The sequence below is a fragment of the Salarias fasciatus genome, chromosome 16 (assembly GCF_902148845.1).
Source record: "Salarias fasciatus chromosome 16, fSalaFa1.1, whole genome shotgun sequence".
Classification (NCBI taxonomy): domain Eukaryota; kingdom Metazoa; phylum Chordata; class Actinopteri; order Blenniiformes; family Blenniidae; genus Salarias; species Salarias fasciatus.
Genome location: NC_043760.1, coordinates 2,748,517 through 2,770,190, shown reverse-complemented (window position 1 = coordinate 2,770,190; position 21,674 = coordinate 2,748,517). Strand labels below are relative to the sequence as shown.

The 21,674-nt window shown below is 47.3% G+C and overlaps 1 protein-coding gene across 1 annotated transcript; it reads right to left on the bottom strand.

Moving 5' to 3' along the window:
• Window positions 1–608: 608 nt before the first annotated feature.
• Window positions 609–20,527, bottom strand: LOC115403281 (EF-hand domain (C-terminal) containing 2). Its single transcript, XM_030112143.1, has 14 exons — window positions 20,486–20,527; window positions 19,344–19,520; window positions 15,360–15,510; window positions 15,056–15,279; window positions 13,023–13,274; window positions 12,169–12,276; window positions 10,087–10,225; window positions 8,747–8,912; window positions 8,532–8,656; window positions 8,065–8,261; window positions 7,748–7,902; window positions 7,206–7,400; window positions 2,661–2,760; window positions 609–740 (listed from the first exon to the last, which is right to left on the bottom strand). Exons 1-14 carry the CDS (start codon window positions 20,525–20,527, stop codon window positions 609–611), a joined length of 2,163 nt encoding a protein of 720 aa, XP_029968003.1.
• Between the last annotated feature and the right edge of the window lie 1,147 nt (window positions 20,528–21,674).

Below are 21,674 nucleotides of genomic sequence, written 5' to 3'. Positions count from 1 at the left end.
ATAATAACATACAGTGTTTTGATTGAGTTCATCCTGTTTTTTTTTGTACATTATTCACATGTCATGAAGTCACATTAACCTTTTTATGACTGGGTATACAGCGCTCACCGTTTGTCCCAGAGGCCATTTAAACCTCCACCAACATTCAACACGGCGGTGGAGGAGAGAGGAAGAACCCGGTAATGAGCATGTGTGAGCAGAGATACAGTATGGTTCTGCTTTAACGCCTCGCTTCTTCTTACACACACACACACACACACACACACACACACACACACACACACACGCACACACACACATCAAAAAGCATCTGTGTTCTCAGAACTTTTCTCCCCCGAAGCACCAATTTTCCAGTTAACTGGATGAGTTAACTGACACGCAAACCTCTGACACCGTTACAGCTCAGTTATTTGTACACAAGAAAACAAACTTCGGATTATTCACACACACACACACACACACACACACACACACACACACACACACACACACACACACACACACTCCCCTGATAAAAACACAGACACTGGTCCGATGTACCAGGCTGTTTAATGGAGGACGGCGTGGTGCACGTGGATGTTCGCCGTTCACCTCCCGGCGTGCGTTGCCTACGTGGACGTGGCGGCGGCTGGCGGCTCGCCGCTGTCGGACAGGAAGCCGAACACGTCGTGCAGGAGGGCGGAGTAGTTGACCTTCTTCACGGCAGCTCCGTCGGCGTCAGGCCTTCGGTCGACATCAAACTGGAGGAGAGAGGAAGAGACATGTCGGTGCTGTGACAGGCCGCTGCTCTACGCTGACGATCACCCGCTTTATCTTTATCTTCAGCTCACCGGACATTGCCGTCACCTTCTGGTTATTTGAAGGTTCTGGCTCTAAAGAGAGTTTTTACTGTAACATCTCTTCACCTTATTTCAGTTATACATATGAAAGAACAAACAAGAAAACGGGTCCCGTTCACACAACAGTGATCGGAGCCACCAAAAATGCTCCGATTCCGTCTGCATGGAAAGCCTTTGAAAGTTCCTCTGGACAACGACTTCATGATCTCAAAAGTTTCTGTGATTGATATGTAAACAGACTTTGTTTTCAAAAATGATACTTTCCTGAAAGGAAAATGCAAAAAAGATGCGTTTTCACTTGAAATGTTGCTGCATAAATGTAAAACATTTGTTGTTGTTTTTTTAAATTTTTTCATTTTACAATAGCTTTAACATATTTTGCTACAAAAAACAAAATGAGAGAAAAAATGGTCTGGTCATGTCGATATACACAACTTAAAATATTGCTTCAGTTTTTTTTCAGATGATGACTTACATATGGAACTTTTTAAAGATCTGCTGCAGTTCTGTCTAAAGATCATCAACCATTTCTTGATTTTAGGGGCCGTTGTAACTTGCCGTGACTAAAACACCTGAAATGCTTCATGCATGGTTGAAATGCAGTTGTCTGAGGCCTTGCTTTAGCAGCGTCATTGTGAAGATCAAGACCTCATTTTAAAGACATAAAAACATTATGTGCTGCTTGTCGGAGCTCCGTTGAATATTTATGATCGGTATGAAACCAATCCAAGATGGCCGTTTGAGAAAATTTACTGAAACCCTGACATGGAGTGACCCGGTGCTGAACAGCACATAAATTGCAGCAGAGACCAAAAAGAAGGGAGATCTGAGGCCGGCGAGGCGGCGCGACACAGCTGCTGTGTCTGAAACAACCAAACGCCTCTGACACTAACCTCAGGACCGGTTTCCTCTCATGACACTTCAGATGAGAGTCAGAAGGACGTGATGTGTTTTGTACTGTAAGTCTCTGGACTGGATCACTTCACACAAAGGTTTAAATTACACTTGGAAAAACGAAGCAATGGCAAAATGTTTTCAAGAGAAAACAGAAGGTTCAAGAATTCTGGCGGTGCATTTCCACGACAGTGATGCTTTGAACCACTGAAAACGCAACTTTACACCCCGTCTCAGAAAATGCAACAGCACCAAAAGTGGTTGGACCGGCTCACCAGCAGTGTCGGGGGTGGGGGGTCGGGCGGGGAAAAGACTGCGCTGCGTCCACATCATGTCTCCTGAGACAGTTTTCCCTGACATTTCACTGGTCTGGCCCGGTTGAGGCTCCTGGACCAAAACGTGCTCTGCTCGACATTCATTTCTCATAATTCACCGAGCCCGCCTCCAGACGACACCGCCAAACGCTGATATTTCCCACAGGCGGGCGGCGGCGGCGCCGAGCACGGCGACCCGTGTGCCATACATCACTTTCGGGGGAAGGGGAAGGCGAGCGAGGCCGACCCGGTAGTCTGGGGCTGGACGCTGGTTGGAGAGCGGTGGCGGGGAAGTAATGTCAGCGAACACACATGCAGATCGAGCCTCCTCCCCCCGTCTTCCCATCCTGAACGTCTCTGCCGGTCACCTGGTTCTGCTTAGATGTGGTTTTGACAAAGCGTGACAAATCGGTACAAAATGTGAGCGAGTGAAAGAAAGGAGCTGCTCCTTCCTGTCTGAGCAGGATTATATGGCAGATTATGCTTCAATCCCACTCAGTTAGTTGGTCTTCTGTCTGCTTCTTCACAGGTAAAATACAGACTGAGTTTCCCAATCTGTGGCCACACTCTGACTCCTCCTCCTGCTCTCAGACATTACTTCTAAATCTCATACCTTCAGGACGTCTTCCGGCCAAACGGGGGGAGCAGGATGCTCTGTCCAGTTAATCCCAGCCACGAAGGCGTGGTAGTCGATCTCATCTCCGTCTGCAAACCTGCAGCAGACGTGCATCCGGATTAGAAACCAGCATGTTGGGATTTGACAGCAATTTAAACACATGACTTCCAAACAGAGGCGGAAGTCCGAGAGGTCGTCTACCCCTCAATGGAAAGCAGCACGGGAGTCACTGTCCCGGGTTTCTGTCTCGTTTCAGGTCTTTATGAGCCGTTTTCCTCCAACCCATCACCCTCCAGTGTTCTCAGCTGTGCCTGGTTTCTCCCCGCCTCTGAGTACAGGTTGGTCTCTGAGAGTTTAGTGTTGGGTTAAACTTCAGATGATCCCGTTTTCGTTCGATCGTCATCTGTGTCACGATCACTTCCTGGTTTGTTCTTGTCTTGTACTTTTATGGACTGATTACTACCAAAAGGCTTCTGGGTCGTCTACCTGTGTCTTTAACGTTTTCTGTATCCTTATTTCACTTTGAATATATTTCAGCCCAGTTCAAATATATTTTATCATCACTTATCACACAGTTCAAAAGCTGAACTGTGTGAAAAGTGGTGATAAAATATACTGTTGTTGCTGGAAGTTTTTGTTTACGAGACATTTTCAGTGAAAATGTTGCCTTTTGGGATCCGTTTACATGAAAAAGTTGGTCAGTGTTCGAGTCAGTGAAAATGAAACTTTTTGAAAGTGGTTCCTAAGGTCGAACTTTTGGAAGACTCCAACTCCAAGCCCGTGGAAACGGAAACAAAATTAAAGCCGCGAGCGACGTCAAAAGGCCCTCGCCCGCCGCTTACCTGACCGCCCCGCTTTATTCTTTCATTGATGTTTGTCAAATTTGGCACATTTCCATGGCAACAAGTAAATTTGATTTGATGGGAGATTTTTCACTTGGGCCCATTAGAATAACATGGGGAACTGTTGCCATCGCCACGGCAACACCGTTGATAATACAATATGGTTACCATTTGCTTTTTTGATCGGGACGACATGACGGAATTATCAACCAAATTCCATTCATTTCTGATAAACTAATAATTTTACTCCCCATACAGGTTTTATTTTGATTCTGTAGGGGGCGCTGTAACGCCGATTTTCAAAATTTCACTGTCTATGTGTCCAGGAAGGAAGGATTAATCAGTGTTTAAAATTTGGTTTGGATTGGAGTCATTATGTAGAAATGGCAGCCATTTATCACACTGAAAAAATGGCAAAATTTGACATCAAATTTGCGGCGTTGCCACGCGGAAACCGTAACCTGAAGATTTGTGAATTGGATAACTTTTAATTGTCTACTCGTGTAGGTGGTGTCCACCAAATTTCAGCTCATTTGGAGAAGCGCGCGATCAAAACGAACATTTTGTACGACGCCCTGGAAAGCGCTGACTCGGCAATTTTGAAAATTCAATCCAAGCTGGCTGCTTTCCTGCTGTTTTGAGGTCGGGGTCATAATAATATTTTTGTTTGTCCCGACAACGCGCATGTGTATACCAAATTTTGTGGCTGTACGACAAAGTTTATTGCGGACCCCCTCCCATTGACGCAATGCATTTTGGGTTTTGCAGGTGGCGCTGTAGAGCCAATTTTTAAATCCCAATATTGAAATTCACATTAAAAAAAAATTTTCGCCGGAACTGAATTTTGTGCAAAATTTGGTGAGTTTTCGAGCATGTTCAGGGGGTCAAATTCCAGTTTAAAGAGCAGAGAAGAAGAAGAAGAAGAAGAAGAAGAGAAGAAGAAGAAGAAGAAGAAGAAGAAAGAATAATATTTTTTGCAAAAACAATATGCTTTTTTTTTTTCTGCCATTATTTCGCCCACATGTTATATATTTTCGGAAAGGTCTCGACAAGCCCGACGCGTCACTCAGGTGTTTGAGAGTGTGAATGTCTGGTCGGCGCTACGCGCTCGACAACTCATGTTTGTGTGTGAGAGTGTGTGTGTGTTTTTTGTATTTGTACACGTGTGTATGAGTGCATGTCAGGGTGTGTATGTCTGGACATGTTGGCCTATGTCTGAGGTCGAGCGCTGCGCGCTCGACTTGTCACTTTTGTACATTTGAGTGTGTGAAAGGCCTGTGGTCGAGCGCTGCGCGCTCGAAAATTCGTGTGTGTGTGTGCATTTTTGTGTTTGCACACGCGTATGTGTGAGTGCATGTCGGTGTGTATGTGTCTGGACATGTTGAATGATGTCTGTGGTCGGGCGCTGCGCGCTCGACTTGTCATCATTGTGTGTTTTGAGAGTGTGAAAGGCCTGAGGTCGAGCGCTACGCGCTCGACTCGTCGTTGTCTGTGTGTTGCAGAAACAATAGGCCCTTCGCCCTTGGCAGGCCAGGGGCTCGGGCCTAAATACCACTTTAAGAAAACCATCAGACTCCATGGACATAAGGGAAAAACCAATTTCAGTCCATCGCCATGGGGAACGGGGGAAATGCCAGCTTTGTGAAAACGCTCTGTCTCCATGACAGCAATTCGAAAACACAACTTTTCTAAAACTTTGCTCTTGGTCAGTGTTGGACAATGATGGAACAATCAGAACAGGATTTTCCTCCAAAGTGTGATGACTCCCAGTCCATATTGTCCCTGTCCTGGTTCCGGTCCCATATCCTCTGGGACTTGGTAGTTTTGAAGTTCTCAGTCACCATAATAACATTCCAGCTTGGGGTTCTGTACATATTGTCCATATTGTCTGTTCTCCTTTGTTATGTTTAGAGTGTGTTGTTTTCTGCCGGATGTGTGTGTGGTTTCATTACAAAAACAGTGAACAGCGCCAACTCATGACCTGACAGGCTAACTACATTGTTTTCAGCTTTTTCCGCAGTTTCTAAATAAACAGACATGATTTTCAAAATGTTGCTGTGTAACACTTTCTGAAGCAAAAACGCCAAAAATAAATGTTTAAAGCATCTTCAGCAATCAGATCTTTCTGTGCTTGCACAGCATCGTACCTTTTCCAAAAACAACAACCAAAAAAAAAGCTCGGGCCTAATCTCCAAATTAATTAAAAAGGAATGACAGAAATCACTGAGAGGATGTGTGAGTAGTGGGTTCATACCTCCGGAGCAGAGCCTGCAGAGGTTCTCAGACAGAGGAAGCTGTGAAGGCTTTACAGATAGTCCTCATGTCTTGGGAGACAGACGGCCCGTCCTGGGAGACAAAGGGGAGACAGACAGTGGAGGTTTCCCAGAATGGACAGACGCTCCAGCGTGCGGACGCCGTCTCGGCTGTTGTTTGTTTGTTGAATCAATCTGAGCCGAACTCTGTTGATTATTTATTCCTGTGTGGAGTTCCTTTTACCTTTCAGTGGAAAATGTCGGTGTGAGAGAGAGAGAGAGCGTGTGTGTGGTGTGTGTGTGTGTGTGTGTGTGTGTGTGTGTGGTGTGTGTGTGTGTGTGTGTGTGTGAGAAACAGGGAATGTTTGTCCTTTAGGACCACAGTTGTTTCCACTGTGATGCCAGACAGTCCGCAGTGCGCATTCCCAGTCATGCCTTCTTCATTACCGGGATGCGGTATGAGTAATCTGACGCTAACTGAGGGTGTCAACAGATTGTATAACAGACAGCTCAGCTTAACATTGTGGCACAGATTAAGATCCACTTCAGCGAACCCACTCGCTGACCCTCCTACCACGCTGAGGTCAAGTCCACTCAGATCACAGTTCAAACATTCATAAATAAATGATACAACTTTCTCTTTTGTTTCACCAGAAGCTGTTAGATAAAGTGTGATTTTAATCTGTTCTTAAATACATAAAGATAATATTGTGCTGCTTTTTTCAGGAGTGATTCGAAAAAAAAGCAAAATATTTGATGATGAATTAATTGACATCTGAGTGTTTAAATTCCTCCATTTTCAAATGTTTACAAAGTTTAAATCCAGGAGTGTCATTGTCACACCTACACTCAAAGATAAACCTTAAAGTTCAAAGGTCAAGGTAAGTATAGCACTATTTCACCAGTGTGACAGACCCCGGATTCGAATGGTTTGCTGCTGAACCCATTATTTTAGATTTCTTTTTTCAATTTATTTAAATTAATTCAATCTGAAATCCAGTCCTCATTAAATGATTGGAAGCGGGACAGGACGACCCCTCTGTGCAGTGAACACTGAAAAAGGACAGCGGTAAACCAACGTGGTGTGTTTCAGTGTGTGTGTGTGTGTGTGTGTGTGGTGTGTGTGGTGTGTGTGTGTGTGTGTGTGTGTGTGTGTGTGTATGTGTGTGTGTGTGTGTGTTTGCCATCCAGGGCTTTGGGGTCCATCTGGATCCAATGCTCCAGTCTGGTGCTGCTGTGAGGGGCGGGGCCAGTGGCGGCTCCGCTGGAGTCTACAGATCATGGTGACTTGTTTCGGTTTGGAACTGTATTTTGATCCCAGCTGAAACCCCCCTGTGCCGGCGTGGGGCGGCGTGGGGCGGCGCGGGGCGGCGCGGGGCGGCGCGGGGCGGCGCGGGGCGTCGCGGGGCGGCGCGGGGCGGCGCGGGGCGGTGGCAGCGAGGGCTCACTTCTCTGGGTCTTGGTGTGTGAACTCCCGGACCAGGTGGGGGAACTGCTCGAAGTGGTTCTTCCGGAGGAGGTCTTGGGCCACGGCCAGCATCAGGCCCAGGTCCGGCTCGGGCTGCGGACGCTCCCAGAAGCCTCGGCCCAGCACCAGCACCTCGTGCTCGGACAGGCCGCAGTCCAGACCCGTCAGCAGGCTCCTGGACACACAGGAACAGGGGGTCAACCATATAATCCTGTCACGGCGGTCAACGCTGCCATTCTGACACTAAAACAGACCCGAGCCATGAAAACAGGGTTTAAAACAGGTTTTAATTCTGGGGCCACATGCAGAGCAATTTCATCTTCAGTGGGCAAAAGATTTTCTTTGTTCTGCCACAGAGCATGCATGACAAAAAAAAAAGTCTATATTTTCACAAAAAACCCCCAAAACAATTACACCTGCTGCATTCGGCAGCATCACTGAGATCTCACCTTGGGTTTCACTATTTTATTGTATCGCTACTCTAAATAAATTCTCTTTTAAACTTACTCAAATCAGCACAACGGTCTCAGTCGGGGCTCTGTACTGAAGGACTCGTAGGCGATGGAGCCGGTGTTGTTCGGGTCGCTCAGAGCCAGATACTTCCTCATCTCAGCCTGTTTTTCCTCCGGAACAGATCGCAGTTTGCTCAGGATGTTGCCAACGTTGGCTTTGGGAAACTTGCAACAAAAACAACGACAACAACAACACAGAAACAAGTTTTGTTTTTCGTACATTTCACACATGGCGTTTGGGAACGGTGACAGATCACCGACTGCTTCTCGTCCACAAGCCAACAGCCTGATACCAACGCCTCGGAAAACAGACGCCTGGCTCCGAACCTCGTCAGCGCGCTGCTGCATGTAGTTCAGGGTGAATTCATCAGCCTCCAGGATCCGGAAGCTCCTGCCGCCGAGGCAGAGGGTGGCTCCGACGTACAGATCCGGAGCTGTGAAGTACTCCGACAACTCGCTCTTGAACAGATCCTGGCCCGGTTTCTTAACACGGCAGCGCAGCAGGAACTTACCACCGATCACACCTGGAACCAGAGGAGGGAGGAAGAGGGAGGGAGGGAGGGATGAATAGGTTATATGAATGGATGAATGGATGGACTAAGACAGAGAGATACCTTTAAAAACCTATACAAAAGTTCCATTTTCAGGAAGGTAAAACGGGCTGAGTTGTGAGAAAAGTGGCAGGTTTGACGTTCGTCCTTCAGAATAATGATTCAGTCGTATCAGCTCACTGGTTTCCAAACTGAAAGAGTTGGTGCTGCGGTTTGTGGTCATTCTGGTCTGTACGTTTTCACCTGAGTTCTTCTGTGGCCGTTCAAACACGCTGATGGTGTCGTCACAGAGGTGGTAGGAGACGTGGAACAGCCGCTCCTGGTCGACGGGGTCGGTCGTCGCCATCTTTGCGAGGAAGTTCAGCACCCTGAATGATTTAATTCATGGAGAGCGTGATTCGAGCACGCAGACGAGGAAACGCCGTGATGTGACGTGACGGCGACACGACTCATCCCACCGGTCATTCTCCATGAATTTGTGGAAATCTTTCCGCGGCGGCTTGGGCAGCAAACCCCTGCAGGAGCTGAGCGAGTCCTCCTCCGAGCCGAAGCCGTTGTAGGGGGGCACCGGCCTCGGGGGCTTCGGGGCCGGGGGGGCTTTGTACTGCACCGGGGTGAAGTCCTCTGACGGAGTGAAGACAGAACACTTAAAAGAAGAAAGAGAGCGGGGAGGGGAGCCAGTCATCCATCCCCGAGCTGACCTCTGACTGCTGAGAGTCACGGCCGACCCTCCATCACAGCCCCAACCCCCCCCCCCACCCCCCCTTACTGCTGTGACTAATGTGGCAGGTTCTGCACAGGTCGGCGGACCCCTCCAGGACCAGGCTGGGCTACACTGGTCCTGGTCTCTGGAAGCTGATGAGTGGTAACGGTTTGTGTGTGCTCTTACTGCCCTCAAGTGTTCATGTTCAGGTACTGAAACCATCAGGGTTGATGGGAAACCAACTTGGGGTTTGGGTTGTGTGGAAGGGCAAGAAAATTACATCAGATAAGCAGTATATGCAGAGACTCATGTCAGGGGTGTCCAACATGTTCCGGTTCAGCCCAGTGTCATCTCGAGGGGGCCGGACTGGTGAATTAGACCAAAAATAACTGATAAGTTTAACTTTAAAGTTTTTCTTTGCTGTGGTGCAGAGAATAAATGATGAAAATAGCTACATTTTTATGAATTACTATGGAAAAAGACAAACCTTTTAAAATAAAGCCAATTTTAATGAAACGCTCTGGTGCAAAATAGATTGAAATGTCCAAAAAAAAAAAACTTCTTCACTCGCTGTTGCATTATGGGTATTCTTACACCCTGACAGCATGAATTTCAGGATAATTTGACAGCAACCAGGTTGTTTCTAAAATAAAATATCAATGTTTTTTTTTGACATTTCTACTTGATGGGTTGTCCAGATTAAAGCCTCCTGCAGGCTGGCACTGGCCCACAGGCCTTATGTTTAACACCCATTTCATGACTTCAGGTTTGATTATTGTCCAATTGAAGTTGCTAAAATTCAAATTTCCCCATTGTGGGACAAATGAAGAAACATCTCATCATTTCCCGTCGCTTGCTCTCTCTTCTGGCTTGTTTGTTGCCAGTTTGGATCGTTTGTTTCTTCATCTCCTTCCTCTTCCTCGTCGTGTCGTCTGGTGAATTCTACAGCCCCCTATCCTGGTTGTTGTTCTCTGGTTCCACCTCATCCTCCTCATGGAGTGTGTGTGCTTCGGTTAGCTGAAAGCCATGAAGGTGTGTGTGTGTGTGTGTGTGTGTGTGTGTGTGTGTGTGTGTGTGTGTGTGTGTGTTGGTTACCGATGCCGTATTTGGAGCGGTAGTAGTGTTTGGTGAAGTCGTCGCAGTCGGTGAGGATCACCCTACGTCCCCAGACGTTCAGCTCCCCGCCCACGGTCAGATCACAGTCCTGGTAGAAGTCGTCCTGCAGCGCTCCGGTCTGCTCAGCGGGGACACGCAGGAGACCAGGGGACATGGAGACCAGGGGGACATGGAGACCAGGGGAGCATGGAGACCAGGGGGACATGGAGACCAGGGGAGCTGCTTCAGCTGTCACTGGTGTCCCATATGACTTCCCTGGTTCATGTTTCTCATTATCGATTAATTCCAGACACGACAAAACGTACAGAAAACACCATTTACTAAAACAGATGAAATCGACTGATTTCCACTTGCTGTCATTGGGACACCGTTTCTTCAGCCTGAGCAGCTCAGATGAATTAGATTCTTCATTTAAAGCTTAGGAAATCCAGATCTCCTCCCGTAGCTGTGTCCTGGAATGTTCTGTGTCCTGGACTGTTCTGTGTCCTGGACTGTTCTCTCTATGTCCTGGACTGTTCTGTGTCCTGGACTGTTCTGTGTCCTGGACTGTTCTGTGTCCTGGACTGTTCTCTCTATGTCCTGGACTGTTCTGTGTCCTGGACTGTTCTGTGTCCTGGACTGTTCTCTTTATGTCCTGGACTGTTCTGTGTTCTGGACTGTTCTCTCTATGTCCTGGACTGTTCTGTGTCCTGGACTGTTCTCTCTATGTCCTGGACTGTTCTGTGTCCTGGACTGTTCTGTGTCCTGGACTGTTCTGTGTTCTGGACTGTTCTGTGTCCTGGACTGTTCTGTGTCCTGGACTGTTCTGTGTTCTGGACTGTTCTGTGTCCTGGACTGTTCTGTGTCCTGGACTGTTCTCTCTATGTCCTGGACTGTTCTGTGTCCTGGACTGTTCTGTGTCCTGGACTGTTCTCTCTATGTCCTGGACTGTTCTGTGTCCTGGACTGTTCTCTCTATGTTCTGGACTGTTCTGTGTCCTGGGACTGTTCTCTCTATGTCTGGACTGTTCTGTGGTCTGGACTGTTCTCTCTATGTCCTGGACTGTTCTGTGTCCTGGACTGTTCTCTCTATGTCCTGGACTGTTCTGTGTCCTGGACTGTTCTGTGTTCTGGACTGTTCTCTCTATGTTCTGGACTGTTCTGTGTTCTGGACTGTTCTCTCTATGTCCTGGACTGTTCTGTGTCCTGGACTGTTCTGTGTCCTGGACTGTTCTGTGTTCTGGACTGTTCTGTGTCCTGGACTGTTCTGTGTCCTGGACTGTTCTGTGTTCTGGACTGTTCTCTCTATGTTCTGGACTGTTCTGTGTTCTGGACTGTTCTCTCTATGTTCTGGACTGTTCTGTGTTCTGGACTGTTCTCTCTATGTCCTGGACTGTTCTGTGTCCTGGACTGTTCTGTGTTCTGGACTGTTCTCTCTATGTTCTGGACTGTTCTGTGTTCTGGACTGTTCTCTCTATGTTCTGGACTGTTCTGTGTTCTGGACTGTTCTTTTTGTCTTAAAGTTCAGATCTCTCCAGTCCAGATCACTTCCTGCTGATCTTTCAGATTAGGATTATTCTGATTGTTCTTCTGATGGTTCTATTATTGATTTCAAAAATAAGGATCAGACAGTCAGCTGATCTACTGAATGTCTCACGGCAGAATGTTGTTACTCTATTCCTCTGAATCTGGACTGCTGTTTTCTCCTCTAAGTCCTGGTTTCATCACGGATGGAGCTTTTTGTTTAAGAAGGATCTTTGAACTGGACCAGTCGGACTACATAGAACTTCATTTTGAAAGAAATTCCAAAAGGAAATTCCTTCTTTGTGTTCATTTGTTTCCCAGTTCAGCCACTCTGGTAAGGAATGTTTTACATTATGGGCTTAAAAGTGCAGTGAAATGCAAAATAACAGCATTTTAAACATGCAATTCAAAATGCGATTAATCACAATTAGTTATGGAAATGCTGCTATCAGTCACGATTTAAAATAATAATTAGGAATCTTTTTGATATATAAAGGCTGTAGTTTTACATTCATGGCCACACACAGCGGTTAAAGCATAGTTTCTGATGGGGACACACCTTGAGGTTGTCCAGGATGTAGTGGCTCCCCTGGTTCTCGGAGGACAGAACGTTGAGCACAGTGCGAGCCGTGACCTCTCCGGGCTGCTTCATCTGGACCGGAGCTTTCTGCAGGGAGCAGACACACACACACACACACACACACACACACACACACACACACACCACACACACACACACACACACACACACACACACACACACACAACACCAATAAGAAAGACCGCAAGAAACACTGAAATCAGCTGAAAGAGGGAGGGAAACATGGCTTCTCTTGGGAAGGGTGGAGGGAGGGAGAGAGGGAGCAACAGAGCGATGGAGAGATGGAGGAGGAAAGACTGTAAGGTGGAGAAAGAAAGAAATGATTACTGATGCTGTGATTTCCAATTGGCTGGTAGATTCAGGTTAACCTTTGAGGCTGACATTTAATAAAAGGAACTGGAGCAAACTAAATAACTTGATTGAACACACACACACACACACACACACACACACACACACACACACACACACACACACACACACACACACACCCACACACACACACACACACACACACACACACACACACACACACACACACACACACACACACACACACCACACACACAGACGATTGAAGCCTGCCTGGCTGTCTTTCAAGTTGAATTACCCAGAATGCTGTGGGGCGGTGTGCTGTCAGAGTGAATGAGGACGGTGGAGGAGAAATGTCACTCAGCCAGAGAGAAAAGAGAAAAGCGTGGCACTCCTTCATGTTTGGAACGGAAAAGACCGCTGACTGAAAGCTTTTCTATCTTCGACGTCCTGGACTCTTCAGGAACGCCCACCGAGCCCTCCTAACTGCGGGTCAGTACCTTGGGCAGCCTGCTGCGCTGCAGGAACCTGGGCGGGGCGTCTCTCCCGGAGTTGGGCGGGACGACCTCCAGGATCTCGATGGTGTCGTCAGACAGGAAGTAGTGCAGCACCAGCTCCCGCCGCTCGCCGAACGCGCTCTCCGTGTCGTCCCACAGGCAGTAGAAGCGCAGGACTTTCCCGTCGTGGTCCAGGAACTGTCTCAGAGTGTCGTGTCTCTCGTACGGCCGCAGAGGCTTCATACTGTCCTCCAGCTGAAACAGCCCGGAGCAACGGGGACGTCAGAAACACCGCTCTCTGCCTTTACCCACCGAGATCCCGTCTACACGACAGTTTCAACTCAATTTCGTTTGTGGAAAGTTTCTCATTTGAAGTTGGTGTAGTTAGCATGTTTGGCCACTAGTGGGTGCTGCTCTTCGTTTTAGTAATTAACTAAATAAACATAACAATGGGAGAACATGATGTTTGAATTCACTTAATATTAGGGGCGTCCTCAGATAGTCAACGATTTGACGATTCGTTCGAAGGGGCCTGATTCGACTGCCAATCACGCAGTCGAAGCATCGAAAAAATGTGATTATTAAACGAGGACCATTCCATTACAGCTGCATGGTGGTGCTGAATGACTGATTTTACATAGAATTGCTTGGTTTTTTTTTCCCCAAATAAACATGATATAAAGCCTATTTGATATACATGTTAGCCTATCAAATATACTGTGGAAAAATTTACTTAACTTGTAGTTTATTCAATATTCTATCTATTTAGTGTCTGTGAATCAACCACCATGGTGAGTGGCACAATCCCATTTTGCGCAGAGCTCCGTCACAGAGCAGCATCTCGGTGGTGATTTGGCTTAACTTTAAAAGTCTTACAATGTCGGAAAAAAAACAGAACTTCAGACCAAGTCAAAGATGATCCAAAAAAAAGTCAAATGCAAATTGTGTCCTTTCGTATCACTTCACAACAACATGGCTTTCCACATTAAACGGGTAAGTAGCCAGATAATTGGGCTATTAAAAGACGGTTCTGTTACTCAATTCTCATTTTTAATGCTGACTTTTATTTCGTTTAATTGTAATATTTTAGGTTATTATTATATTATTATTTTATTTATCTAAAGGCTAATTCTATTTAATTTAGTGTTTGTTTTTGCATGGATGTTGCGCTGCGAACGGACCCGACACAGTGCAATTAAGCCTTTCATTTAATTTGAGCAGATAATGTGAGAAACTGTTTAGCCAAAAAATGTGAGCTTCTCTGCAGAGATTATAGATACAAATAAATAACATGCTTTAGCCCGTTTGTTAGAAGAGGGTTTGGTTTCTGCTCATTTGAACTATACTTCATTTGTTTGATGTTTAGAGTTACCGACACTTTGTTCCAGTCTGTGTTTCAGTGTGTCGGAAAAAATAAAAGTGTTGTTTTACCTGCCTGCGCTGTTTTTTTTTTTTGTTTTTTTTTTAATTATTTGTATTTTTATTATTATTAGTGCAATCAGGGCCGGCTGTGGGTATAGGCGCCCCGACGCTCCGTGTGCTGTGTGAGCACCGCTCTGCATTGTGCTGTGCTGCTCCGACTCCCCGTGTAGGCACGCTCTGCAGCGCCCACCCCCACCTCCGCCAAACAAGATGATAGATTCGACTATCAGTCGACTATTGGCAGAATCGGACGAATCAGATTCGACTATGGAAATTCTTAGTCGGGGACACCTCTACTTAATATCATAGGAAACATCTGAAAGTTTCTGATAGGAAATGATTTTCACTTGAGTCGTGATTTTTCACTGAGCAGAGACCCTTAATCACACTCATTCCGTCAACCGGAAGCAGTCTGGGATTCAGTGTCTTGCTCAAGGACACTCGGACATGAGGCAGATGTTGGAGCTCTGCAGCCACTCTGCCAGCTGAGTCCAGTTCGTCTTTTAAAGCACATCCTGGATGTTTCTACACCGTGTCTGTTCCCAGCTCCTGACTTGGCTGCTGATGGGTCACGATTCAGTAAAAACAGAGGAGATCTGTTCCAGCAAACCCACCTGCTGCCGTAAGCTGCAGTAGGGGTCTGCGGGGGCCTCGGCAGGGGCATTCAGGAGCACCCCCTGCCTCCTCAGGAAGTCCCTGGTGAAGGTGTCACAGTTGGTCACGGTGAATGTGCGGGAGAACAGCACCACCTGGTGGTTGATGTTGAAGTGGAAGATGTTGTAGAAGCGCTCCTGGTTGGGGGGCGGCAGGGGGATGCGCTGGCGGCAGATCAGCGTTCCTGTCACAGAGGGAATGGAACCACCCGTCATGCCTCAGGCCCAGCACTCCCGGGCTCCCAGAGGCGGACAGAGGGCGCACCTTGTGGGATTCCGCTGTTCTTGTACTCGGGTTCCACCACCTGGATGGTGTCGTCCTCCAGGTAGAAGTAGATCTTACACTTCCTGATGCGGTTCCTGCCCTCTTGCACCTCCTGCACGGCCTCCTGGAAGTAGGCCTCAAAACAGAGCGCCTGCAGGGACCGAGGACAGCCTCAGCCTTTACATCTGCCTCATGCAAATGTTACTGCTAATGCAGACTTGATTTAAAACAGGGGTGTCAAACATAAGGTTCGTGGGACAAAACTGGCCCCTCAAAGACTCTAATCCGGCCAAACCATCAGGTAAACGCTAAAAATTTTAAAGTAAACATTGATTTGATTTTTTTTCTTAAAAGCTGCAGACAGAACACTGAGGCCAGAGCTGAGATATCAGTGATGCTGCCATGAAAGCTAAACTAGCATTATGGCCTCAGTATGCTTCCCCGTCACAGCGACGTCGTTCATACGCCGGCAACCCTACGCCGTCACTGAACATATCTTGATTCTGCGTCAAGGGAACGCCCTCCTCTGCAATTTCACCGCCAAGCCGCTAGGCGGGCGTGGCGGTGTCTTTGTTTCGCAATCGGCAGTCACAACAACAATGCGGCTTCCGTAGCTCCGGCTTTACCTAGACATAGATCTATAGACATAGATATCTAGACATAGATATCTAGACACGCTGCACTTACCGAACATATATCTGCATATATGACATATCTGGCGACACCGGGCTGTCGTGGAGGAGAGGCTGAGTGGACCATGATGAAATATTGGTGAAACTAATGAGTTTTTGGACGATTAAAGCCGTTTTAGGAGCGGCTATACACATAGCCCCATCTGCTAACAGTGCTTACTGCTAACAGTATAGGGATGTGCCCCGCTCAATATTGGATCTAAATTTCCCCCGAAGCACTGTTCGGATCAGAAAAGCATTCGGGGTGAGTTCTACTTCATTCTATAAACAACGCGAAAGTGGACCAATCACAGCCTTCGACGTTCACGTCACCATGCATTGCCTCGACGCGAAGTCACGATTTTTGGGAGGTCAAGCCCTAGCATAGCCTGACATAGGGCTACGGCGTAGATGTCGTAGGAACGACGTCGCGGCGATGGGGAAGCATACTGAGGCCTTTAGCCTCAAAGCCCTGCTGTCAGGGGAGTTTGGAAAAACATGCAGAATGCAACAGCAAAGTTTTTTGGACATTTCACTTTAAAATGATTGACAATTCATAAAATGTAATTTCCCCAGTCGGAGCACTGTGCAGCACCCCTCCAAGGGACTCCAAGAAGGCCGGGTACTCTGCACTGCTGTTCGGCCCATAAGCCAAGACAACAGTGAGTCACCTATCCCGACCCGAAGGCCCAGTCCGACTGGGGACTCCATGGTTCTACTGGGGAACTTCAACGCTCACGTGGCAGCAACAGTGAGACCTGGAAGGGGGTGATTGGGATGCACGGCCTCCCTGATCTGAAGCCGAGTGGTGTTCTGTTATTGGACTTATGTGCTAGCCACAGTTTGTCCATAACAAACACCACATTCGAGCACAGGGGTGTCCATAAGGGCACTTGGCACCAGGACACCCTAGGTCGGAGGTCGATGATCGACTTTGTTTTCGTGTCATCTGACCTCTGGCCGCGTGTCTTGGACACTCGGGTGAAGAGAGGAGCAGAGCTGTTGACCTGCCGATCACCACCTGGTGGTGAGTTGGATTCGCTGGCGGAGGAGGAAACCGAACAGACTTGGCAGACCCAAACATATTGTGAGGGTCTGCTGGGAACGTCTGGTGGAACCCTCCGTCAGCATGATTTTCAACTCCCACCTCCGGGAGAGCTTCTCTCATATCCCGAGGGAGGCTGGGGACATTGAGTCCGAGTGGACCATGTTCTCTACCTCCATTGTCGAAGTAGCTGCTCGGAGCTGTGGTCTCCAGGTCTCCTGTGCCTGTCGTGGCGGCAACCCCCAAACCCGGTGGTGGACACCAGAAGTAAGGGCTGCCGTCAAGCTGAAGAAGGAATCCTATCGAGCCTTGTTGGCTCATGGGACTCCAGAAGCAGCTGACGGGTACCAGCAGGCCAAGGGAACTGCAGCCTGAGTGGTTGTGGAGGCAAAAACTTGGGTCTGGGAGGAGTTTGGGGAGGCCATGGAGGAGGACTATCGATCGGCCTCGAAGAAATTCTGGCAAACCGTCCAGCGCCTCAGGAGGGGAAAGCAGGTCTCCGCTAACACTGTTTATAGTGGAGGTGGGGAGCTGCTGACCTCAACTGGGGATATTGTTGGACGGTGGAAGGAATACTCCGAAGACCTCCTCAATCCCATCTCCACGTCTTCCGTAGAGGAAGCAAAGGCTGAGGTCTCACAGGTGGACTCGTCCATCACCCAAGCTGAAGTCACTGAGGTGGATGGTAAGCTCCTCGGTGGCAAGGCACCGGGGTGGATGAGATTCACCCTGAGTACCTTAAGTGTCTGGATGTGCAGGGACTGTCTTGGTTGACACGTCTCTGCAACATCGGGTGGCGGTCGGGGACGGTGCCTCTGGATTGGCAGACCGGGGTGGTGGTCCCCCTGTTTAAAAAGGGGGACCGGAGGGTGTGCTCCAACTATAGGGGGATCACACTCCTCAGCCTCCCTGGGAAAGTCTATTCCAGGGTATTGGAGAGGAGGATTCGACCGATAGTCGAACCTCGGATTCAGGAGGAACAATGCGGTTTTCGTCCTGGTCACGGAACACTGGACCAGCTCTAGACCCTCCATAGGGTGCTCAAGGGTTCAACCAGTCCACATGTGTTTTGTGGATTTGGTGAAGGCATTCGACCGCATCCCTCGTGGTGTCTTGTGGGGGGGCTTTGGGAATACGGAGTCCGGGGCCCCTTGTTAAGGGCCGTCCGGTCCCTGTATGACCGGAGTAGGAGTCTGGTCCGCATTGCCGGCAGTAAGTCGGACCTGTTCCCGGTGCATGTTGAACTCCGGCAGGGCTGCCCTTTGTCACCGGTTCTGTTTATGATCTTTATGGACAGAATTTGTAGGTGCAGCCAGGGGCTGGAGGGGGTCCGGTTCGGGGACCACAGGATTTCATCTCTGCTTTTTGCAGATGATGTTGTCCTGTTGGCGTCATCGAACCCGGACCTACAGCATGCACTGGGGTGGTTCGCAGCCGAGTGTGAAGCGACAGGGATGAGGATCAGCACCTCCAAATCCGAGGCCATGGTCCTCGACCGGAACAGGTGGCTTGCCCTCTCCAGGTCGGTGGAGAGACTCTGGCCCAAGTGCAGGAGTTCAAGTATCTTGGGATCTTGTTGATGAGTCGGGGACGGATGGAGGGGAGATTGGACAGGCGGATCAGTGCAGCGTCTGCAGTGATGCGGTCGTTGTATCGGTCCGTGTGGTGAAAAGGGAGCTGAGCCGAAAGGCAAAGCTCTCGATTTACCGGTCAATCTATGTTCCACACCTCATCTATGGTCATGAGCTTTGGGTCATGACTGAAAGGACAAGATCCCGGATACAAGCGGCTGAAATGAGCTTCCTCCGTAGGGTGGCTGGACTCCCTTAGAGTTAGGGGGAGGAGCTCAGTCACCAGGGAGGAGCTCGGAGTAGAGCCGCTACTCCTCCACATCGAGAGGAACCAGCTGATGTGGCTCGGGCATCTGGTTAGGATGCCTCCTGGACGCCTCCCTGGGGAGGTGTTCCGGGCATGTCCCATCGGGAGGAGACCCCTTGGAAGACCCAGGACACACTGGAGAGACTATGTCTCGCGGCTGGCCTCCCCTCCTCCCGGAAGAGCTGGAGGAAGTGTCTGAGGACAGGAAGTCTGGGCATCTCTGCTCAGACTGCTGCCCCCGCGACCCAGCCCCGGATAAGCGGTGGAAGATGGATGGATGGATGGATGGAAAATGTAATTTCAAGTTATGTTTTTTTTTTCTTCACAAATAACAGCAGTGACTTAAATAAATTCAAACTCTTAAAAACAAGATTGCATAATTGAAATGACCTGCTTGTCAAACGCCAGCCATGCGGGCATCTCACTGCCGCCGACAGAACACTGTGGTTTCATCTCCTGTCCAACCAGACGCTCTCCTCCGATACCCGGCTTCTCCGATCCCACCAGCATCGGGAAGCCGTTGGTGTAGTCGAAATGCTGGGATTTGTGGAATCTCTCCTTCCCCAGCTGTGGGTTTCGTATACACGAGAGAAGCATTATTACTCCTGTATCTGGTAACTTGTTTCTTCTGAGCTCATGATGACGGATTCTTGACAATCAGAAAAAATCTAGCTGTGAATCGCTGTGATGATAAAACATGACACTTCTGCTTTAAATTTTTCATTTACTGACATAAACACTGATGTTTTTGCCCCTTTGACCTGAAGAAGTGCCTCTGGTTACCTGACTGATGCTTACATTTTGATATGAGGAAAAATGAAAAGAAAAAAAAAGTCTCATTATGCTTGACTACAGGAACAGTAATCACATTGAGATTATTTAGCACACTTATTAATTGAGAAACAGAGAAAAAATGTCCAATTTTAATGATGAGGCATAATTTGGTTGTTTTTTATTGTTTGTGGTAGACTTTTTGCCAATAAAATCAAGGGGTTGTTTTTAACCTTGTTGGAATCCTGAACAACTTTCACTTCTTCCTACCTATTGTCAGACATGATAAATGTGCAACGTGTGTGTGTGTGTGTGTGTGTGTGTGTGTGTGTGTGGTGTGTGTGTGTGTGTGTGTGTTTAAAAGGATATGCCTAAATAGGTGGGTGTACATTGGTTAGCAGTCATTTCCTTGGTGTAATTTATTTTCATACAAGATACATTCATAAATGATAGATAATTTGTATTATGTTTTCACGTGTCAAACTAATAGCTGATTTACTGCGTGTAGTTAGTGAAAAAAACCACTCATAAATAGTAATTTTACACAAACCGAGCATTGAAAGTCACCTTATTAAGCTTTCTAATGTCATTCAGACACGTTGAACTCATAAAAGCTAATAAAACGTGTTATTTTGACGCCAGTTTGACTTTATTGTTTGAGGAGTTAGCTCGAACCGACATCGTCAACTTCGTCATATCGTCTTAAATTGCTGCCAATATTTTATTTTTTCTTTGAAATGAAATAAGCACACACAACTTACACGAGTGTTTCTGGAGTTGCCGGGCAGAAAAGGTAAAGCCATGATGGGATAATTCAGGGTGAACTCCGTCTTCAGTCACTCCTCCGTCTGCTGTTGCTGGTGGTTACCATGGAAGCGACGTGCGACGTCGTCTCCTAGCAACAGGACCCGGAAACAATCACCGCAGAAGCGCGGGAAACTTCCCATCGTGAAAGGAAGAGAAACACTAAATTATGCATTTTTACAATTACTGTAAGATTAAAAATGAGATTTTATACTTTGATTACTACTTTGAAGTATTAAATAAAAAAAAAAGCCTTTCTGATAGATGAACATTGCAAACACACATCAGCTGTTCTTGACAATTTTTAATAGTTTTACATTTTTGATTTAATGGGCTGAAATCCATAAAATGATAGTGGAATTTGTGACATACAAAAATGCAGATGAGGGTCTGGAAAGTCTATCTTAATTTGGTTTTCTAATTAGAAGAGCAAACTTATCTGTTTTCTGATCCGATACTTGTTTTGGTTCCACTTCTCTCCAACACATTCTCACATCTCACCAAAATAGATCGATCTGTTCCAGAAACATGTGAAAAGCTTCAGCTGGCAGTGGAACGTTACTGACAGTTTTACTCACTTGCATATTATTGAATGAAGCATTTTGAGAGTAAACTGCAGTACAATTGCAGTTCAGGAGTAAACCGTGACGATCAGAGGAGGTGGGATGTTCTGCATGTGTGCATTAAAGCTTCTGGTTCATTTAAGTTTTAAAGTAAGGGTATCAAACATAAGGCCCACGGTCCAAAACAGGCATGCAAGAGGCTTCAATCCAGCCAAACCACCGACCAAAAGGTCTAAATTTTCAAAGAAGACATTGATTTTTAGACAAATTCCTTCAGAGTGACAAAGCAACACTCCGACAACAGCTATCGGAGAAGTTTCTCACACTTACCTGTATTTTGCACCAGGTTTCAATGAAATTCAGATTGTAGTAAATTTCTGGAGCAATTGTTTTTTCTTTGTATAAATATATTTCCATCATTTGCACAACAACCAAGACGTTTTAAAGCCTGACACAATTAGACGGTGACGAAATTAGGCTGGATGTGGCACCTGAACTAAAATGTGTTTGACTCCCATTTCAGAGTCTGTATGGAGTTCAGAACCACAGAGAATTGACATTATTCCATACTAACACTTTGTTT